This window comes from Callorhinus ursinus, unplaced genomic scaffold, assembly GCF_003265705.2.
Source record: "Callorhinus ursinus isolate GAN/ISIS: 27379988/994484 unplaced genomic scaffold, GSC_fseal_2.0 scaffold27, whole genome shotgun sequence".
In the NCBI taxonomy this organism is placed as follows: domain Eukaryota; kingdom Metazoa; phylum Chordata; class Mammalia; order Carnivora; family Otariidae; genus Callorhinus; species Callorhinus ursinus.
This window is the reverse complement of record NW_027397089.1, coordinates 8,997,272-9,019,152: the sequence shown is the minus strand read 5'-3', so window position 1 is coordinate 9,019,152 and position 21,881 is coordinate 8,997,272. Positions and strand designations below refer to the sequence as shown.

The following is a 21,881-nucleotide window of genomic DNA, read 5'->3' as shown; positions in this document are numbered from 1 at the left end:
CATCCGGATTCTTTCCATAGTTTGGCTATTGTGGACATTGCTGCTATAAACATTGAGGTGCAGGTGCCCCTTGGATCACTACATTTGTATCATTGGAGTATAAACTTAGTAGTAGTGGTTGTAGGGTAGCTCTATTTTCAACTTTTTGAGGAATCTCCATACAGTTTTCTAGAGTGGCTGCACCACCTTGCATCCACACCAACAATGTAAGAGTTCCCTTTTCTCTGTATAGCTTCCAACATCTGTCATTTACTGACTTGTTAATTTTAGCCATTTTGACTGGTGTGAGGTGGTATCTCACTGTGGTTTTGATTTGTATTTCCCTGATGAAAAGTGATGTGGAGCACTTTTTCATGGGTCTGTTGGCCATTTGTATGTCTTCTTTGGAGAAATGCCTGTTCATGTCTTCCGGCCATTTTTGATTGCATTTTTTTGTTCTTTGGGTGTTGAGTTTGGTAAGTTCTTTATAGATCTTCATACCAGCCCTTTATTTGTAATGTCATTTGCAAATATCTTCTCCCATTCTGTCAGTTGTCTTTTGGTTTTGTCCACTGTTTCCTTTGCTGTGCAAAAGCTTTTTATCTTGATCAAATCCCAATAGTTCACTTTTGTGTTTATTTCCCTTGCCTATGGAGATGTGTCTAGTAAGAAGTTGTTGCAGCCAAGGTCACAGAGGTTGCTGCCTGTGTTCTCCTCTAGGATTTTATGGATTCTTGTCTCATGTTTGTGTCTTTCATCCATTCTGAGTCTATTTTTGTGTATGGTATAAGAAATGGTCCAGTTTCATTCTGCATGTAGTTGTCCAATTTTCCCAACACCATTTGTTGAAGAGACTGTCTTTTTTCCATTGGACATTCTTTCCTGCTTTGTCAGAGATTAGTTGGCCATAGAGTTGAGGGTCATTTCTGGGCTCTCTATTCTGTTTCATTGATCTATGTGTCTGTTTTGTGCCAATACCATACCGTCTTGAGGATTGCAGCTTTGTAATAGAGCTTGAGGTCTAGGATTGTGATGCCACCAGCTTTGGTTTTCTTTATCAAAATTCCTTTGGCTTTTCAGGGTCTCTTCTGGCTCCATACAAATTTTATTATTTGTTCCAGCTCTGTGAAAAATGTTGATGGTATTTTGAAAGAGATTGCATTGAATGTGTGGATTGCTTTAGGTAGCATAGACATTTTAACAATATTTGCTCTTCCAATCCATGAGCATGGAATGTTTTTCCATCTCTTTGTGTCTTCCTCAATTTCTTTCCTGAGTGTTCTAAGTTTTCTGAGTACAGTTCCTTTGCCTCTTTGGTTAAATTTATTTCTAAGTATCTTATGATTATTGCTCCAATTATAAATGGGATGGACTCCTTAATTTCTCTTTCTTCTGTCTCATTGTTAGTGTATAGAAATGCAATGGATTTCTGTGCACTGGTTTTTGTATCCTGCCACTTTGCTGAATTCCTGTATGAGTTCTAGCAATTTTGGGTGGAGTCTTTTGGGTTTTCCACATAAAGTATCATGTCATCTGTGAAGAGTGAGAGTTTGACTTCTTCTCTGCTGATTTAGATGATTTTATTTCTTTTTGTTGTCTGATTGCTGAGGCTAGGACTTCCAGTACTATGTTGAACAACAGTGGTGAGAGTGGACATCCCTGCTGTGTTCTGACCTTAGGGGAAAAGCTCTCAGTTTTTCCCCATTGAGGATAATATTCGTTGTGGGCTTTTCATAGATGGTTTTTATGATATTGAGGTATGTTCCCTCTATCCCTACACTGTGAAGAGTTTTAATCAAAAAGATGCTGTACTTTGTTACACGCTTTTTCTGCATCTATTGAGAGGATCATAAAGTTTTTGTTCTTTCTTTTATTAATGTAGTGTATCACATTGATTGATTTGTGGATGTTGAACTACCTTTGCAGCACAAGAATAAATCCCACTGGATCATGCTGAATAATCCTTTTAATGTACTGTTGGATCCTATTGGCTAGTATCTTGGTGAGAATTTCTGCATCCATGTTTATCAGGAATATTGGTCTGTAATTCTCCTTTTTGATGGGATCTTTGTCTGGTTTGGGGATCAAGGTAATGCTGGACTCATAGAACAAGTTTGGAAGTTCTCATTCCATTTCTATTTTTTTGAAACAGCTTCAAAAGAATAGGTATTAATTTTTCTTTAAACGTTTGGTAGAATTCCTCAGGGAAGCTATCTGGCCCTGGACTCTTGTTTATTGGGAGATATTTGATTACTGCTTCAATTTCTTTGCTGGTTATGGGTCTGTTCAGGTTGTCTCTTTCCTTCTCTTTCAGTTTTGGTAGTTTATACGTTTCTAGGAATGCATCCATTTCTTCCAGATTGTCTAATTTGTTGGCATATGGTTGCTCATAATATGTTCTTATAATTGTATTTCTTTGGTGTTGGTTGTGATCTCTCCTCTTTCATTCATGATTTAATTAATTTGAGTTCTTTCTCTTCTCTTTTGGTAAGTCTGGCCAGGGGTTTATTGATCCTATTAATTCTTTCAGAGAACCAGCTCCTAGTTTCATTGATCTGTTCTACTGTTCTTTTAGTTTCTATTTCATTGATTTATGCTCTCATCTTTATTAATTCTCTTCTCCTTGGTTTAGGCTTTGTTTGCTGTTCTTTCTCTAGGTCCTTTAGGTGTAAGGTTAGGTTGTGTATTTGAGTCCTTTCTTATTTCTTGAAGAAGGCTTGTATTGCTATATGCTTCCCTCTTAGGACCGCCTTTGCTGCATCCCAAGATTTTTTTTTTAAAGATTTTATTTATTTATTTGACAGAGAGAGAGAGACAGCGAGAGAGGGAACACAAGCAGGGAGAGTGGGAGAGGGAGAAGCAGGCTTCCCACAGAGCAGGGAGCCGGATGCGGGGCTTGATCCCAGGACCCTGGGATCATGATCTGAGCCAAAGGCAGCCGCTTAATGACTGAGCCACCCAGGCACCCCGCATCCCAAGATTTTGAACAGTTGTGTTTTCATTTTCATTTTTTTCCATAAAACTTTTAAAATTCTTTAATTTCCTGGTTGACCCATTCAATCTTTAGTAGGATGCTTTTTAGCTTCCATGTATTTGAGTTCTTTCCAAATTTCCTCTTGTGATTGAGTTCAAGTTTCAAAGCACTGTGGTCTGAAAATATGCAGGGAATAATCTCAGTCTTTTGGTACAGACTGAGACCTGTTTTGTGACCCAGTATGTGATCTATTCTGGAGAAAGTTCCATGTGCCCTTTAGAAGAATGTGTATTCTGTTGCTTTAGGATGGAGTGCTCTGAATATATTTGTGAAGTCCATCTGATCCAGTGTGTCATTCAAAGTCCTTGTTTCCTTGTTGATCTTCTGCTTAGATGATTTGTCCATTGCTGTGAGTAGGGTGTTAAGGTCCCCTACTATTGTATTATTATCAATATGTTTCTTTAATTTTGTTATTAATTGGTTTATATAATTGGCTGCTCCCAAGTTAGGGGCATAAATATTTACAATTGTTAGATCTTCTTGTTGGATAGAACCTTTAAGTATGATATAATGTCCTTCCTCATCTCTTATTAGTCTTTATATTAAAATCTAATTTGTCTGATATAAGGATTGCCACCCCAGCTATCTTATGATGTCCACTAGCGTGATAAATGGTTTCCCACCCCCTCACATTCAATCTGGAGGTATCTTTGGGTCTAAAATGAGTCTCTTGCAGACAGTATATTGATGGGTTTTGCTTTTTTTTTTTTTTAATCCAACCTGATACCCTATGTCTTTTGATTGGGTCATTTAACCCATTTACATCCAGTGTAATTATTGAAAGATATGAATTTAGTGCCATTGTATTACCTGTAAAGTCACTGTTTCCTTATATTGTTCTGTTCCTTTCTGGTTTATGTTACTTTTGGTCTCTCTCTTCACTTAAAGCATCCCCTTTAATATTACTTGTAGGGCTGGTTTAGTGATCACAAAGTATTTTAGTTTGTTTGTCCTGGAAGCTTTTAATCTCCCCTTCTATTTTCAATGACAGATAAAGTATTCTTGGCTGTATATTGTTCTCACTGAACAACCTGGATATATCATACCAGTCCTTTCTTACCTGCCAGGTCTCTGTGGATAGATCTGTTCCTAGTCTAAAGTTTCTACCCTTGTAGGTTATGCAGTTCTTGTCCTGAGCTGCTTTTAGTGTTTTCTCTTTGTCTCTGAGATTTGCAAGTTTCACTATTGTATTTCAAAGTGTTGACCTATTTTAATTGATTTTGAGGGGGGTTCTCTGTGCCTCCTGGACTTGAATGCCTGCTTTCTTCCCTAGATTAAGGAAGTTCTCTGCTATAATTTGCTCTAAAATACCTTCTGCCCCCGCTTCCTCTTCTTCAGTGATTCCAATTATTCTAATATTGTTTTGCTTTATGGTATCACCTATCTCTCAAATTCTCCCCTCATGATCCAGGAGTTGTTTATCTCTCTTTTTCTCAGCTTCTTTATTCTCCATCATTTTTGTCTTCTATATCACTAATTCTCTCTTCTGCCTCTTTTATCCTTGCAGTTAGAGCCTCTTTGATTTCAACTTGATTCAATTTTAATTCTTTCATTTCTTGAGAAAGGAATTCTCTAGTGTCTTCTATGCTTTTTTCAAGCCCAGGTAGTATCTTTGTAGTTGTTATTCTGAACTCTAGTTCTGACATCTTACTTATATCCATACTGATTACGTCCCTGGCAGTCAGTACTGCCTCTTGTTCTCTTTTCTTTTCTTTATTTTTTAAAGATTTTTTATTTATTTATTTGACAGAGAGATAGAAGGACTAGTAGGCAGAGAGGCAGGCAGAGGGAGAAGCAGGCTCCCCGCTGAGCAGGGAGCCTCTTGTTCTCTTTTCTGAGGTGAGTTTTCCATCTTGTCATTCTGTCTTGCAGAAAATGGTCGCTTTTCTATTTGTAGAGTTGCTCCTATTCTTCTTAGATTTCTGGTTGAGTTCACAGATGTTCAGAATGATTTGATAGTTATCTAGCTCAATTCCTGGGACCAGACAAAATTAAGGTCTCCTACTCCTCTGCCATCTTGGACTCCTTGCCACTAAACAAATTTTAAAAGCAAGTCCCAAAAGGCTCAAACTATTTCTAAGTAACTTAGTTTCATTCCCGAACAAAGCTCAAGAATATATTTAGAAATACAAAGATATTCCAGCATTCAAATAAGATAAAAATGACAATTTCTGGCATTTAATAAAAATTACCAGGCATGTAAATAACTTGGATAATACAACCCATAATAAGGAGAAATAAAAATCAAAATTGATCAAAATTGATCCAGAATGGACAAAGATGTCAGAAATAGCAGAAAAGGCAAAGTCTTTGTAACTATATTCTGTATATACAAATCTAGATGAAAGACTGAACATGACTGAGACACAGCTGAGGTAAAAATACACTAGATGGGATTAACAAGATTAGTCATTGCAGATAAAAACATTAGTGAATTTGAAGACATAGCAATAGATATTATCCACAATGAGACACACAGAGAAAAAAAGACTAAAAAAGAACAGAGCATTAGTGAATTGTGGGATAACTTCAAATGGCCTAGTACATGTGTAATTGGAGTCTTTAAAGGAAAAGAGAGAAGGAGAAAATATTTTAAGAAACAATTTCCTAAAATTTTCTAGAATTTAAAAGTTTTAAGTCTATATATTTGCAAACCATAGAAGCTCAACAAAGTCCAAGCATAGAATTCCTAAAGAAAGTTACACCAAGGCACATCATAATCAAATCTCCCCCAAAGCAGCAAGGGAAAAAGATTAATCACATACAAAGAAACCACCATAACACTATAGGCAGATTTCTCAACAGAAACTGTGTAGGCCAGGGGAAATGGGATAGTATATTCAAAGTACTGAAAGAAAAAATTGCCAACCAGATACACTTTACCTTGAAAAGCTACCCTTTAAAAGTGAAAGGGATATAAGGCCTTTCCCAGGCAAACAAAAACTAAGGGAATTTTTTCACCATTAAAACTGCCTTACAGTAAATGCTTAAAGGAGTTTTTCAAATGGAGTCAATAAACACACTAAACAGGGCACCTGGGTGGCTCAGATGGTTAAGCATCTGCCTTCGGCTCAGGTCATGATCTCCAGGTCCTGGGATCAAGCCCCATGTCAGGCTCCCAGCTCAGCTGGGAGTCTACTTTTCCCTTTCCCTCTGCCACTCCCCCTGCTTGCACTCTCTCTGTCTCTCTCTCTCTCTCAAATGAATAAAATCTTAAAAAAAAAAACCACACTAAACAGCAACATCAAAGTATGTGGAAGTATAAATCTCAGTAGTAAAGGTATATATCTATATATCTATCTCTCTGTCTATATAGTCAAATACAAAATAATATGACACTAGTGCTGGTGCTCAAATTACTAATAACCAAACATAAAAGTTAGAACAAAATATTAAGAATAACTATAACCATGAAAATTTGTAAAGGAGTCACATTATTTAAAAAAGCCAACTCTGACTTCATAACACAAAGTGTGTGTGAGGTAAAAGTGTAAAATTTTTATATTGAATTGAACTTAAGTAATTATGAAATCAAAATAGACAGTTGAAGCTACAAGAAGATTTATATAAGCATTATGATAACCACAAAATCCCTACAAATTTCATTACAGAAATTTATCAAATAACAAAACAGAGAGGAAGAAAGGAATGAAGGAACTGCAGAAACAAAACAATGAACAAACAAATGGCAAAGCAGGTTTTTATCTATTGATAGTAATTTTAAATGTAAAATGGGTTAAATTTCCCAATCAAAAGGCATAGAATAGCTGAATAGATTAAAAAGAAAACAATATCCAGCAATGTGCTGTTTACAAGAGATTCACTTTAGATATAAGGACACACATAAGTTGAAAGAAAATAAATAGAAAATGATACTTCAGGCAAATGCTAACCAAAATAAAGCAGAGGTGGCTATACTTATATTAGACTAAAAGACTTTAAGTAAAAACTGTCATTAAAGACAAAGAAGGTCATTATATAATGATAAAAGGGTCAATTCAACAGGAAGACGTAACAATTGTAAATATTTATGCACCCAACATCAGAGCACCTAAATATATAAAACAAATACTGACAGAGCTAAAGGGAAAAGTGACAACAATACAATAACAGGAAACTTATATCCACACTTTCAATAATAGAATATTGAGGGTAGAAAATCAATAAGGAAACAGCTGACTTGAACAACTCAATAGAACAAATGGGTATGACTATTATACAGCCACCCTACAGTGGCAGAATACATTCTCCTCAAGCACACACAGAACATTCTCCAGGATAGATCACATGTTAGGTCACAAAACAAGTCAACAACAATTTAAGATTAAAAACATCCCAGCTATCTTCTCAAACCACAGTGGTATGAACCTAGAAATCAATAACAGAAAACAGGAAAATTCATGAACACATGGAAACTGAACAACACATTCTTGAATCACCATTGGATAAAAGAGGAAATCAAAAGGGAATTTTAAAAATAATTGAGATGAATGAAAACAAAAAATACAACTTACCCAAACTAATGGGAGGCAGCAAAAGCAGTACAAGGAGGGAATTTTATAGCATTAAATGCCTACATTAAAAAAGGATAAAGATCTCAATTACAATACTCAATTTTACAACTCAAGGTATATGAAAAGTTGTTTAACATCATAAATTGCCTGAGAAATGAAATCAAAATCACAATGAGATATCACCTCATACTTGTTAGGATGGCTATTATCAAAAAGAAAATATGGGGCACCTGGGTAGCTCAGTCGGTTGAGCATCTGCCTTCAGCTCAGGTCATGGTCCCAGGGTCCTGGGATAGAGCCCCATGTCGGGCTTCCAGCTCAGCGGGGAGCCTGCTTCTCTCCCCCCCTCCCCCTTGCTCGTGCTTTCTCTCTCTCAAATTAATAAAATCTTAAAAAAAAAGAAAATATAAGTGCTGGTGAGGATATGGAGAAAAAGGGACACTTGTACTGTTGGTGGGAATATAAATTAATAAGGCCATTATGGAAACATATGGAGTTTCCTAAAAATATTGAAAATATAACTACCATATGATCCAGCAATGCCACTTCTGGGTGTATATCCAAATTAGTGAAATTAGGATCAGGAAGAGATATCTGCAGTCATGTTCATTGCACATTATTCACAATAGTCAAGATATGGAAACAGCCTAAATGTCTTCAATAGATGAATGGATATAGAAAATGTCACACACACACACACACACACACACACACACACACACACACACACTGAAATATTCAGTCTTTAAAAGAAGGAAATCCTGACTTCAACATGGATGTATGACAACATGGATGGAATTGGAGGACATTATGCTAAGCAAAATAAGCATGACACAGAAAGAAATATTGTATGATCTTGTTCGTACGTGGAATTTAAAATAATCACACTTACAGAAGCAGAGTAGGATGGTGGTTGTTGCTAAGGACTGTGAGGAGGAAGAAATAGGGTTATGTGGTTCAAAGGGTACAAAGTTTCAGTTAAGCAAAATGAGTAAGTTCTGGAGATCTAATGTACAGCACAGTGACTATGTATATGATACTGTATTATATACTTGAAAATTGCTGAGAGGATAGATCTTAATGTTCTCACCACACACACCAAAAAGGTAATTATGTGAGGTAATGGATCTGTTAACTAACCTTATGGTAATCCTTTCACTATATATATATATATATATATATATATATATATATTTGATATATATATATCAAATCGTCATGTTTTACACCTTAAACTTACACAATATTATATTATATGTCAATTACAACTTAATAAAAAAATAAAATCAAGTTATACATCATGTGTATGTGTATATATATATGTATGTATATATATATACACATACCATTTTTATGTCAATGATATCTCAATAAAGCTGTTGAAAAAAAAGAAAGAATTCATCACAAGCAGATCCATATTATAAGAAAGGAAGTTCTTTTTCAGGTAGTAGCATAATTATAGGGGATGGAAACATGACTTACAAAAATAAAGCACTAAAAACACTGGAAAGCAGTGAAAACATATAAGGGTAAATATATAACATATTTTTCTTATCTTTTAAATTTCTTCTAATAATTATTAAACAAAGTAACTATGGAGTATGGGATTATTACATACATAGAAATAAAATATGTGATAGCAAAAACACAGTATCTGGGATGAAAGAAATAAAAGAATAGTATTGTAAAGCTCTTATACTATTTGTGAAGTGGTATAATATCACTGGAAGGTAGTCTGTGATAGGCTGAAGATATATCCTATAAATCTGAAAGGAACCACTAAAATAACAGAGTTATAGCTAATCAGCCAACAATGGAGATAAAATGGAGTCACTGATAATATTCAATTCAAAAGAATACAGAAAAAGAGGAAAAAGACAACACAGAATAGTTGGGGCAAATAGAAAACTAATAGCAAGATAGTAACCCTAACCCTAACCATATTAACAATTACTTTAAATGTAAATAGTTTAAATGCTCAAATTAAAAGACAGAGATTAGACTCGATAGAAGAATAAGTCTCAACTGCATGCTACTTACAAAACATACATTTTAAATATAAAGACACAAATAGGTTAAAAGTAAAAGAATGAAAAAAGACTTACCATGCTAACAATAATAAAAGGAAAGTTGGAGTGGCTGTATTAATATCAGTAGATTTCTGAGCTAAGAATAATGCCAGGGATAAAGAAGGTCATTTCATAATGACATAGAGATCAGTTCATTAAGAGGACATAACAATTCCAAATGTTTGCAAATCTAGTAACTGAGGTTCAAAGTACATAAAACAAAAACTGATAGAACTGCAAGGCAAAATCAACAAATCCACAATTATAGTTGATTTTAACATCTCTTTCTCAAAAACTGATAGAACAAGTAGACATAAAATCAGCAAAAAGACAGTAACTTAATGCCATCAAGACCTGACTGACATTTATAAAATACTCTACTTAACAATATCAGAATATAAATTCTTTGTAAGTACACTCAGAACTTTTACCAGGATAGATGATATCCTGATTATAAAACAAGTCTCAACACATTTAAAAGGACCCAAGTCATTCATACAAAGTATGTTCTTTGACCACTATAGAATTAGAAATTGATAACAAAAACATATCTGTAAAATCACTGGAACTGGCAAATTTGTCAATATTTCTTATGTCAACTTCTTATGACACAAAGATCAAAGAAATTAAGTGGAAATTAGGGAATATTTTGAAGTGAATGAAAATCCAACATATCAAATTTGTGGGATGTCACTAAAGATGTACTTAGGGGAAAATTTACTAAATGCTTATATTAGAAGAGAAAGGGGTATCAAATCAATGATCTCAGACTCCATCTTGAGAAACCAGAAAAAGAAAAGGAAATTAAACCTAAAGTAGGCAGAAGAAAGTAAATACATATCAGAATGGAAATCAGTAAAATAAAAAAACAAAACAAAAACCACAGAAAACCAATGAAACCAAACACTGGTTGTTTGAGAGGCTCAATAAAGCTGATGACTCTTAGGCAAGATTGATCAGGAAACAGAAAGAAGACACATCTGACCAGTATCAGCAATAAGAAATGTGACATCACTACAGATTTTACAGATACTAAAAAGATAATAAGGGAATATTATGAACAAGTTTATGACAATCTGACAACTTAGATGGAATGGACAAATTGTGTGAAAGACACAAACTATCCAAGAAGAAATAGATAACTGGAATATCCTGATATCTATTTTCTAGAATTTGTAGGTAAAAACCTTCCCACAAAGAAATTGCAGGCCCAGAATGCTTCACTGATGAATTCTATAAAATATTTAAGAAAAAAGTTACTTCTATACAAACTCAGCTAGAAAATGAAAGAGGAGGGAATATATCCCAACTCATCCTATGAGGCAAGCTTTACCCTGATTCCAAAGCAGACAAAAGACATTACAGGAGAAGAAAACTACAGATCAACACTCTTCACAAACACAGGTGTAAAGATTTGAAACAAAATCTTAGCCAATAAAATTCAATAATATATTAAAAGAATAAACATTATGATCAAAGGAGTTTAAGTGTGTAGGGTTGCTTCAACATTGAGAAAGAATAACCATATGATCATCTCAGTAGATACATAAAAAGCATTTGACAAAAATCCAATATTCATTCATATTCATTGCCACAATTAAACATTCAGAATCATGATCCTGTTACTCCTTTGTTTGAAACTTTCCCATTGTTTCCCATTTCCTATTGTGAAAATCAAATTCCTCATCCTGGTGTTCAAGGCTCACTGTGATCATTCCCCAACCCTGGCCCCTACAACCCTGTTACACCAATTGATGTGCTGTTCAGTGGGGCAATGCTATAAAATGCCTTATACCTACCTGGTCCTAGCATTTTCTGCCTCCTTCACTTTGTTTATGCTGCTCCTTCGTTCTAGGCTGGTGGTTCTCAACTTTGACTATGCATTAGAATTTCCATGGGATTTTAAAAAATTACGATGGTCAATTCTACCACTAGAAATTCTGACTCAAAGAGTCTAGGATAGGGTCAGGACATTAAAAACTTCTCAACTGATTCAATTGTGTAGGTAGGATTGAGAAGTAGTGCCCTAGAATGTTCTCACAGACTCCAAATTTGCATATCCAAAATTTATGTATCTTTTTTTTATGTTATGTTAATCACCATACATTACATCATTAGTTTTTGATGTAGTGTTCCATGATTCATTGTTTGCATATATCACCCAGTGCTCCATACAGTATGTGCCCTCTTTAATACCCATCACCAGGCTAACCCATCCCCCCTCCCTCTCCCCTCTAGAACCCTCAGTTTGTTTCTCAGAGTCCATAGTCTCTCATGGTTTGTGTCCTCCTCCGATTTCCCCCCCTTCATTTTTCCCTTCCTACTATCTTCTTCTTTTTTTTTTTAACATATAATGTATTATTTGTTTCAGAGATACAGGTCTGTGAGTCAAGTCTTATACAATGCACAGCGCTCACCATAGCACATACCCTCCCCAATGACTATCACCCAGCCACCCCATCCCTCCCAACCCCCACCACTCCAGCAACCCTCAGGAAACAAAATTTATGTATCTTTCTAAGATAATTCTAATTAACAACTCCTTCACAAAATCTTCCCAGATCATCCTCTGCTGGGAGAAAATTCTCTATATGCCTTGATACTTTATTTGCCTCTTTCAATCTTTATACCGGCAGGCGTTTCCTGATCTGAGTAAAAGTTCTTAAAACCATATTCACAAGTCTTTTTTTTTCTTTGAATTTTTGCTTCAAATAAGTCATCATTCTTAACATGTTAGATAGATGTTGAATGAATAATTTGATGAAGTGTTTTTAGATGGTTGAGAGAACACTTTATTCACTACAGTTGAATGGTAATAGTGGTTGATTTTAGGAAATCTGACCTAAGGGGAAAACAGTTTCCTTTATGTCTGAACTTCAAACCTAGCTAATAACTTCTCTTATCCCTCTCACACCCTCTGGGGACATGTGTTTATTTCTAATAATTCACAATTCAATCTGTTGTTAAAGCGACAAGAAAAGCAGGGTTAAGTAAATGTAGATAAGTCAGCTCTTTTATTTTAGCTCTAATATCAACTTTCTTCCTGATCAATTCTTTTTGCCATAGATACCAACAACTATAAAAATGGATCAATGAGTAAGTCTATGTTTTTCTTTCTGTCTTGAACTCAAGTGCCTAGTAGAAGAGAAAAAAGACACTACATCCATCTGAATGATTTGCCAATGATAAAAAAATAGAGTTGACTTTATTTGTAGGGATTATGTAGTGATGTTTTCACCTGCATCTTTGAAAAATCAGCATCCTTTGTTTGGTTCCCTAGAAAATTACAGTGGTTTCTTATCATTCTGCAGAACATGAAACAGTAATATTTCAATAAACTGCTTAGGGTTTTAGATGAAATCATGGATGTAATATCAGATTAGAACTTTATTACCTACTGAAGTAAAGTAGCTCCTATTCCAATAGAAGATATTAAATAGTTAAAATAGAATAGGTACCTGGATCTAGATTGGCCCACTTCTTCAAGAATCATAGAAAAGTGTTTCCAGGCTTTCTCAGCATGGAATGAATGTGGAAGAAGTTTCTTTGAATCACCAAACAAAGATAGGAAATAATCTTCTCCTTCCCCAGTTACTGGTGTCTCAGCAGCAAGGAGCAGAGCCTGTCTCTTTGTCATTATGGAGCTGTTGACTCCTTTCAAAGAAACCAAAGAGGAAAGCAACAAAAAGTAGTAAATAAAAGGACATTAAAGAACACAAAGCCACTATCTCTATTTTTTGCTTCTACAAAATTATATTCTTTATACATTTTACTGTCACTTTCAAACTCAATGAGGATAATTAAAAGCTATAAACCAAAGTCTATGAAGTAAGTAGTGATTATTTTTGTGACACACAATTCCTAGAGATTATGTCAGTTATTTTAAAATATCAATAATACCATTAGCATAATGACTTTTATTTAACTGATTATTCAGTTGTAGTAGAAGCATCATAAGTTTTCAAGGAGGTAAACATCTGAGTTTCTCAAATTTGGATATGTTATATATAAATACAACTTGATTTCATATTAGCCATCCTCCCCAAATTACTACCCCTAAATTAAAGCCTCAAATGAACCCTTCCTACCAATAATTAGTAATTTTGCCAGGTAAAGACTTAAATTTCCTCTATTCAACTAAAATAGTTTATTAGAAAGATAGAGTAATGCTTAATCAGACTCTAGTATCCTCTTGGAAAGTTGTTCTTTTAAAATTATCACTACTAAGATTTAAATACAGAACAGTTTTTATAATTTTGCATGGAAAGAAGCAGGCTGGGTAAATCTAATGATGTGTCTGCAAAGAGTGAGTAACACTACAGAGAGAGACAATAGTGAAGTGGATAGAACACTGTGTCTTGGATTTAGACAGACCTGCAATTGTATCCCAGCTCTGCCACTTAGTAAGACAACTAATTCTCCATTTTCCTGAACATAGAATAAGGCAATGTGAAGATTGAAGAAAATGTAGATAACTTTCCAGTGTAGTGTCTAGTTTTTAACAGGTATTTAGTAAGTGATAGCAATTATTGTAGTTCAGGGGCTTTGGTTGATGTGACACTGTGTCCAAAATCATCAAAGGACTGAGACAATCTAGAGTATGCTTTATATTCTTGTATCCTTAACAAAACCAAAGCAAGGTGAAAGATGAAAAAGAATAAACACATAGTTTCTAAAGAGGATTAAAGAAATGTTTGGAATTAAATTAGTTCATTCCCAGTCACTTGAGTATTTACTTAATCCTTGAGTTCCTTTGGGGAAAGAGATTATATAGTATTCTTTTTAATGGCTCATCTGGGATGAAAACCTTTATACTATAAAAAGGAAGAAGACAGACTAATTTTAGTCCTAGTTGTTATTTCACCTAGAGGAACAGATGGAACGGAACCAAATGCAACAAGTTTCAGTGGACCAGGCATTTATCTACAGAACCTGAATCTACGGCAACTGAAGAAGACTACACACCCCAGCTCAACTCTCATCTTGCAAGGGGAAACTACTATATTTTGTTTTTCCCCTAAGAGCTTGCACAGTTTAATCCAAATATAGAATATATACCATGATGATACAGGGATAAAGAAGGAAAAATATTCCCTCCCTGGATGTGAAGTTGGTATTTTCACTTTTGAGTATATGGATTTTGGTCATTGCTAAAGGTCAGTGTGATCTTAGGAGGCTTCTTTAAAAAGTGCATTATAGGCATACAAACAATGAAGCATAGGGAATAATGGCAGATCAAAATCCTACATAACACTGTGTCACAAGCTTAGGAAAATGCCAGAAACAAAATGAAATATAGACAAGTAGCAGCCAGGCTTAAATATCCACAGAATAATAGAGGAAAATAGAGACATCAAGTAGTCATGGGTGTGTTTATGCTACCAGTTTTGAAACTTGTTGACTGGTAATTGAAATACAGATCCCCAATCTAGCCTATTCAATGAGGAGGTGCTTACAGATATATTCATATTCATGACTAATTTTTTATTAAGCACTTACTATATGCTAGGTGATTTTCATAAGTATTTTATTTAATCCTTAGGCCAGCCCTGTGAAGTTGATATTTTAATCCCTATTTTGCACTTGTGGGTAATGGAACTCAGGGATACCTAACCTATTATCTCACAGTGTAGGTAGAAATATCCTTTAGACCTAAGTTCTCTGTTTCCAAGACCATGATTTTTTCAGTAAACCATGATAACATACCTTTAAAGTTCCCTAACATCATGAGGAACACACTGTGGATATTGCTGAGTGCATTGCTTACACTGTTGGCAACTGTCAAAACCCGACTTTTTCCTATTGTAGTACTGTTTTCATTTTCTTCTCCTCCAAATTCATTATTGTTCTCCTATCTTTCCACCATTTTCTTACCATTTATTTTGCTTCTGTTATATGTCTGTCTTTTCCTTACTTAAGCATGTCTCCTAATGGCACAAATGCACAAGACATTGCTTAATCTTTCTGGTAGTGTTCAGAGGAAAGGGAGTTAATGCTATACATTATAATTTTTATCTAGCAATTCTAGAGCATCCAAGCATCAACCATTGAACCATTATGACAATTCAAGATATTTTAATCACAGGGATGATACATTTGGCCACATACATTTATATGACCTGAATATGACTCAGTGTTAGGATCAATGGTGAGCATAATCAAGTTACTCTGCATATGACATTAAGAAATCTGTGTTATCAGAAGACATTCTGACGTCCAGGCATATAAAGAAGCTATTGAACTACATGCTTTAAAAATAGTCTCAAAAAATTTGGTACATGTTTTGCTTACCCAAGCTGTTTTCCAATCTGGAAAGGCCCACTCCTGTAGTTTTAGGAGTCTTCTGCCCAATTGTTGATATAGTTATTCCACTAAATTGTGGGCTAGACAGATTGTAATCAAGAGGCACTTCATAGGATAATGACCATGACAATGGCAGGGTAATATCTGAATTCGTTGTCGAAAAAAAATGTACTAAAGATCGCTGTGTCATTGGGAGACTGTCTTGGGTGTCTTTTCTTCTGTGTACAAAAATTAGTATAATAAGCAAAGTGAGAAAGTCAGAATGAATAGATATGAACATAAGAATCATGAACTATGATTATTACCCAGAGTTCTGCTTTTCAAAGGTAATATGCATCTACATAAGCATAAGGACATCTTATAGTTGTAGTTTTAACAATCTAAATAGGATGTTTGAGTGTTAAGAAATGCTTTTATCTACTCTTTTATCTAAAAATCAGTCAATTGGGAGTGCCTGGGTGGCTCAGCTGGTTAAGCATCTGCCTTCAGCTCAGGTCATGATCTTGGGGTCCTGGAATTGAGTCCTGCATCAGGCACCCCGCTCAGTGGTGAGTCTGCTTCTCCTTCTCCATCTGTGCTCCTTTTCCCTCTGTGCTCTCTTGTGCTCTCTCTGTCTCTGAAGGAAATAAATAAAATCTTTACTAAAAAAATAAAAAAATAAAAATTAGTCAGTTGCTACTGTAGATGATTTTGAAAAGTGCAAAAGTAGAAAGAAGACAAAAATCACCAAAATGCTAACAACCAAAAATTTTACCAAAAAATCACCAAAATGCTACCAATCATTTCATTCCAGCCTTTTTTTTTTTTATCATGTTATGTTAGTCACCATACAGTACATCACTAGTTTTTGATGTAGTGTTCAATGATTCATTATCTGTGTCTAACACCCAGTGCTCATTACAACACATGCCCTCCTTAATACCCATCACCCTGTTACTCCATACCCCCACCCCCCTCTCCTCTTAAGCCCTCAGATTGTTTCTCAGAGTCCATAGTCTCTCATGGTTCATCCCCCTCCCTCTTATTTCCACCTCCCTTCAGTTTTCCCTTCCTTCCCATAATGTCCTCCATGCTATTCCTTATGTTCCACAAATAAGTGAAACCATACGATAATTGACCTTTTCTGCTTGACTTATTTCACTTAGAATAATCTCCTCCAGTTCCATGCAAATGGTGGGTATTCATCTTTTCTGATGGCTGAGTAATATTCAATTGTATATATGAACCACATCTTCTTTATCCATTCATGTGTTGAAGGACACCTTGGTTTCTTCCATAGTTTGGCTGTTGTGGACATTGCTGCTATGAACATTGGGATGCAGGTGCCCCTTCTTTTCACTACATCTGTATCTTTGGGATAAATACCCAGTAGCGCAATTGCTAGGTCATAGGGTAGCTCTATTTTTAACTTCTTGAGGAACCTCCATAATGTTTTCCAGAGTGGTCGCACCAGCTTGCATTCCCACCAACAGTGTAGGAGGGTTCCCTTTCTCCATATTCTCACCAACATTCATGTTTCCTGCCTTGTTAATTTTTGCCATTCTAACTGGTGTGAGGTGGTATCTCAGTGTGGTTTTGATTTGAATTTCCCTGATGGCTAATGATGTCAAACATTTTTTCATGTGTCTGTTAGCCATTTGTATGTCTTCTTTTGAGAAGTGTCTGTTCATGTCTTCTGCCCATTTTTTGACTGATTTGTTTTTTGGGTGTTGAGTTTGATACATTCTTTATAGATCTTGGATACCAGCCCTTTATCTGATAAGAATTTGCAAATATCTTCTCCTATTCTGTGGATAGCCTGTTAGTTTTGTTGACTGTTTCCTTTGCCACGCAGAAGTTTTTTTCTTGATGAAGTACCAAAAGTTCATTTCTGCTTTTGTTTCCCTTGTCTTTGGAGACATGTCATGAAAGAAGTTGCTGTGGCCAAGGTCGAAGAGGTTACTGCCTATGTTCTTCCCTAGGATTTTGATGGATTCCTGTCTCACATTGGGGTCTTTCATTTTGAGTTTATCTTTGTGTATGATGTAAGGGAATGGTCCAGTTTCAGTCTTCTGCATGTGGCTGTCTAATTTTCCCAGCACCATTTACTGAAGAGATTCTTTTTTCCATTGGATATTTTTTCCTGCTTTGTTGAAGATTAGTTGATCACAGAGTTGAGGGTCCATTTCTGGGCTCTCTATTCTGTTTCATTGATCTATGTGTCTGTTTTTGTGCCAGTACCATGCTGTCTTGATGATCACAGCTTTGTAATATAGCTTGAAGTCAGCCATTGTGATGCCCCAGCTTTGGTTTTCTTTTTCAACACTTCCTTGACTATTTGGAGTATTTTCTGGTTCCACACAAATTTTAGGAAGGCTTGTTCCAGCTCTTTGAAAAATGCCAATGGTATTTTAATAGGAATGGCATTGAAAGTGTTGATTGCTCTGGCAGCATAGACATTTTAACAATGTTTATTCTTCCAATCCATGACCATGGAATGCTTTTCCATCTCTTTGCGTCTTCCTCAATTTCTTTCATAAATGTTCTGTAGTTTCTAGAGTATAGATCATTTACCTCTTTGGTTAGGTTTATTCCTAGGTATCTTATGGTTTTTGGTGCTATTGTAAATGGAATTGATTCCCTAATTTCTTTTTCTACAGTCACATTGTTAGTGTATAGAAAAGCAACGGATTTCTGTGCATTGATTTTCTATCCTGCCACAGTACTGAATTGCTCTATGAGTTCTAGTAACTTTGGGGTGGAGTCTTTTGGGTTTTCCACAAAAAGTATCATGTCATCTGTGAAGAGAGAGAGTTTGACTTCTTTGCCAATTTGAATCCCTTTTATTTCTTTTTGTTGTCTGATTGCTGAGGCTAGTACTTCTAGTACTACATTGAACAATAATGGTGAGAGTGGACATCCCTGTTGTGTTCCTGATCTTAAGGGAAAAGCTCTCAGCCTTTCCCCATTGAGACTGATATTCTCTGTGGGCTTTTCATAGATGGTTTTTATGAAATTGAGGAATGTTCCCTCTATCCCTACACTCTGAAGAGGTTTAGTTTTAATCGGGAAAGGATGCTGTATTTTGTCAAGTGCTTTTTCTGCATCAATTGATAAGAATCATATGGTTCTTGTCTTTTCTTTTATTAATGTGCTCTATCACATTGATTGATTGGTAAATGTTGAACCACCCTTGCATCCCAGGAATAAATTCCATCTGGTCATGATGGATAATCCTTTTAATGTACAGTTGGATCCTATGGCTAGGATCTTATTGAGTATTTTGGCAACCATATTCATCAGGGATATTGGTCTGTAATTCTTCTTTTTGATGGGGTCTTTGCCTGGTTTTGGGATCAAGGTAATGCTGGATCATAGAATGAGTTTGGAAGTTTTCCTTCTGTTTCTCTTTTTTGAAACAGCTTCAGTAGAATAGGTACTATTTCTTTAAATGTTTGGTAGATTTCCCCTGGGAAGGTATCTGGACCTGGACTCTTGTTTTTTGGGAGGTTTTTGATTACTGCTTCAATTTTGTTACTGGTTATTGGTCTATTCAGATTGTCAATTTCTTCCTGTTTCAGTCTTGGTAGTTTGTAAGTTTCCAGGAAGGCATCCATTTCTTCCAGGTTGCTTAATTTGTTGGCATATAGTTGATGATAATAATTTCTAATAATTGTTTCTATTTCATTGGTGTCATTTGTGATCTCTCCCCTTTCATTCATAATTTTATTAATTTGGGTCCTTTCTCTTTTCTTTTGGATAAGTCTGGCCAGAGGTTTATTGATCTTACTAATTCTTTCAAAGAACCTGCTACTAGTTCCATTGATCTGCTCTACTGTTTTTCTGGTTTCTATTTCATTGATTACTGCTTTATTCTTTATTATTTCTCTTCTCCTGCTTGGGTTAGAGTTTGTTTGTTTGTTTTTTTGCTGTTCTTTCTCCAGTTACTTTAGGTGTAAGGTTAACTTGTGCATTCGGGATTTTTCTACTTTTTTGAGTGAAGCTTGGATGGCTATGTATTTCCCCCTCAGGACTGCCTTTGCAGTCTCCCATTGGTTTTGGACCAGTGTGTTTTCATTTTCATTGGTTTCCATGAATTGTCTAAGTTCTTCTTTAATTTCCTGGTTGACCCAAACATTCTTGAATTCCTTCCAATTTTTTTCTTGTGATTGAGTTCCAGTTTCACAGCAGTGTGGTCTGAAAGTATGCAGGGAATAATCTCAATCTTTTGGTATCAGTTGAGACCTGATTTGTGACCCAGTATGTGGGTCTGGAGAAAGTTCTGTGCACATTCGAGATGAATGAGTATTCTGTTGTTTTAGGGTGGAATGTTCTGTATATATCTATGAATTCCATCTGGTCCAATGTGTCATTCAGAGCTCTTGTTTCTTTGTTGATCTTCTGCTTAGATGATCTGTCCATTGCTGAGAGTGGAGTGTTGAGGTCTCCTACTATTAAAGTATTATCAACAATATGATTCTTTATTTTGGTTAACAGTTGGCTTATGTAGTTGGCTGCTCCCATATTGGGGGCATAGATATTTACAATTGTTCGATCTTCTTGTTGGATAAACCCTTTAAGTATGATATAGTGTCCCTTTACATCTCTTACTACAGTCTTTAGCTTAAAATTTAATTTGTCTGATATGAGAATTGCTACCCCAGCTTTCTGAGGTCTGTTGGCATGATAAGTGGTTCTCCATCCCCTCACTTTTCATCTGGTGGTATCTTTAGGCTCAAAATGAGTGTCTTGTAGACAGCATATGGATGCGTCATGTATTTTATCCAATCTACAACCCAGTGCCGTTTCATGGGAGCATTTAGGCCATTCACACTGAGAGTGCCTATTTTAAGATGATTTTAGTGCCATCATTTTGCCTGTGAAGTCCCTGTTTCCATAGAATGTCTCTGTAAATTTCTGGTCTATATTATTCTTGGTGTCTTTTTTCATTTATAGAATCCCCCTTAATATTTCTTACAGGGCTGGCTTGGTGGTCACATATTATTTCAGTTTCTGCTGCTCCTGGAAGCTCCCTGTCTCCCCAACCATCCTGAGTGATAGCCTTGCTGGATAAAGTATCCTTGGCTGCATGTTCTCATTTAGTACCCTGACTATGTCTTGCCAGCCCTTCCTGGCTTTCCAGGTCTCTGTGGAGAGGTCTGACATTATTCTGATGTTCTTCCCTCCATATATAAGAAATCTCTTCCCCCTAGCTGCTCTCAGGATAGCTTCCTTGGCTCTAAGATTTGCAAATTTTACTATTATATGCCGGGGCACTGGTCTGTTCTTATTGATCTCGGGAGGGGTCCTCTGCCTCTTGGACATGAATGCTTGTTTCCTTCCCCAGGTATGGAAGTTCTCAGCTATGATTTGCTCAAATATACCTTCTAGTCCTCTCTCTCTCTACCCCGTCAGGGATCCCAATAATTCTGACATTGGAACATTTCATGGCATCATTGATCTTTCTAAGTCTGTTCTCATGGGCTTCTAGTTGTTTTTCTCAGGCCAACTTGGCTTCCTTCCTTTCTATCATCTTATTTTCTAGCTCACTAATTCATTCTTCTGCCTCATTTACCTTGGCTGTCAGGGTATCCAGTTTAGACTGTATCTCATTCATAGCAGTTTTAAGTTTGGCCTGATTGATCTCATTTTGGCCCTTAGAGATTCTATATTTTGGTGCTAATATTTTTCTCAAGCCTAGATATCGACTTCATAGTTGCTACTCTGAAGTCTATCTCTGACATCTTACTTATATTTGTATCCAGTAGGTCTACGGAAGAGGCCATAGTCTCTGATTCTTTTCTTTGTTGCGGGCTCCTTCTCCTAGTCATTCTGTTGAGGGGTGGTTGAGGGAATGTACAGAATCCAAAGTATTAACCATGACCCAAGCAAAATGCACCCATTTTATGGGGACCCTCGGGTTGTCATCCTCTTGTTCTTCCAGCCTGTCTTCTGGGGGAGGGACCAGCCACCCTGTTACTCAGACAATCCTGCTTGGGCAGA

At 35.9% G+C, this 21,881-nt stretch overlaps 1 protein-coding gene across 26 annotated transcripts in view; it reads right to left on the bottom strand.

Annotated features, from left to right (window-relative positions):
* The window catches only part of LMNTD1 (lamin tail domain containing 1), a 490,983-nt gene that overhangs the window by 73,947 nt on the left and 395,155 nt on the right, over positions 1–21,881 (bottom strand). For 19 of the 26 annotated variants that reach the window (XR_012373963.1, XR_012373962.1, XR_003209851.2 and 16 more), the window contains 2 exons: positions 15,888–16,117; positions 13,055–13,250 (listed from right to left, as the gene is read on the bottom strand). Coding sequence is in view for 23 of the 26 variants with exons in the window: in XM_073877814.1 (XP_073733915.1) it covers positions 13,055–13,250; positions 15,888–16,117 (426 nt within the window). In the remaining 3 variants the exon portion in view is untranslated. The remainder of the gene's footprint in view (positions 1–13,054; positions 13,251–15,887; positions 16,118–21,881) is intronic. The other 7 variants (XM_073877823.1, XM_073877826.1, XM_073877822.1 and 4 more) reach the window with 2 other exon arrangements.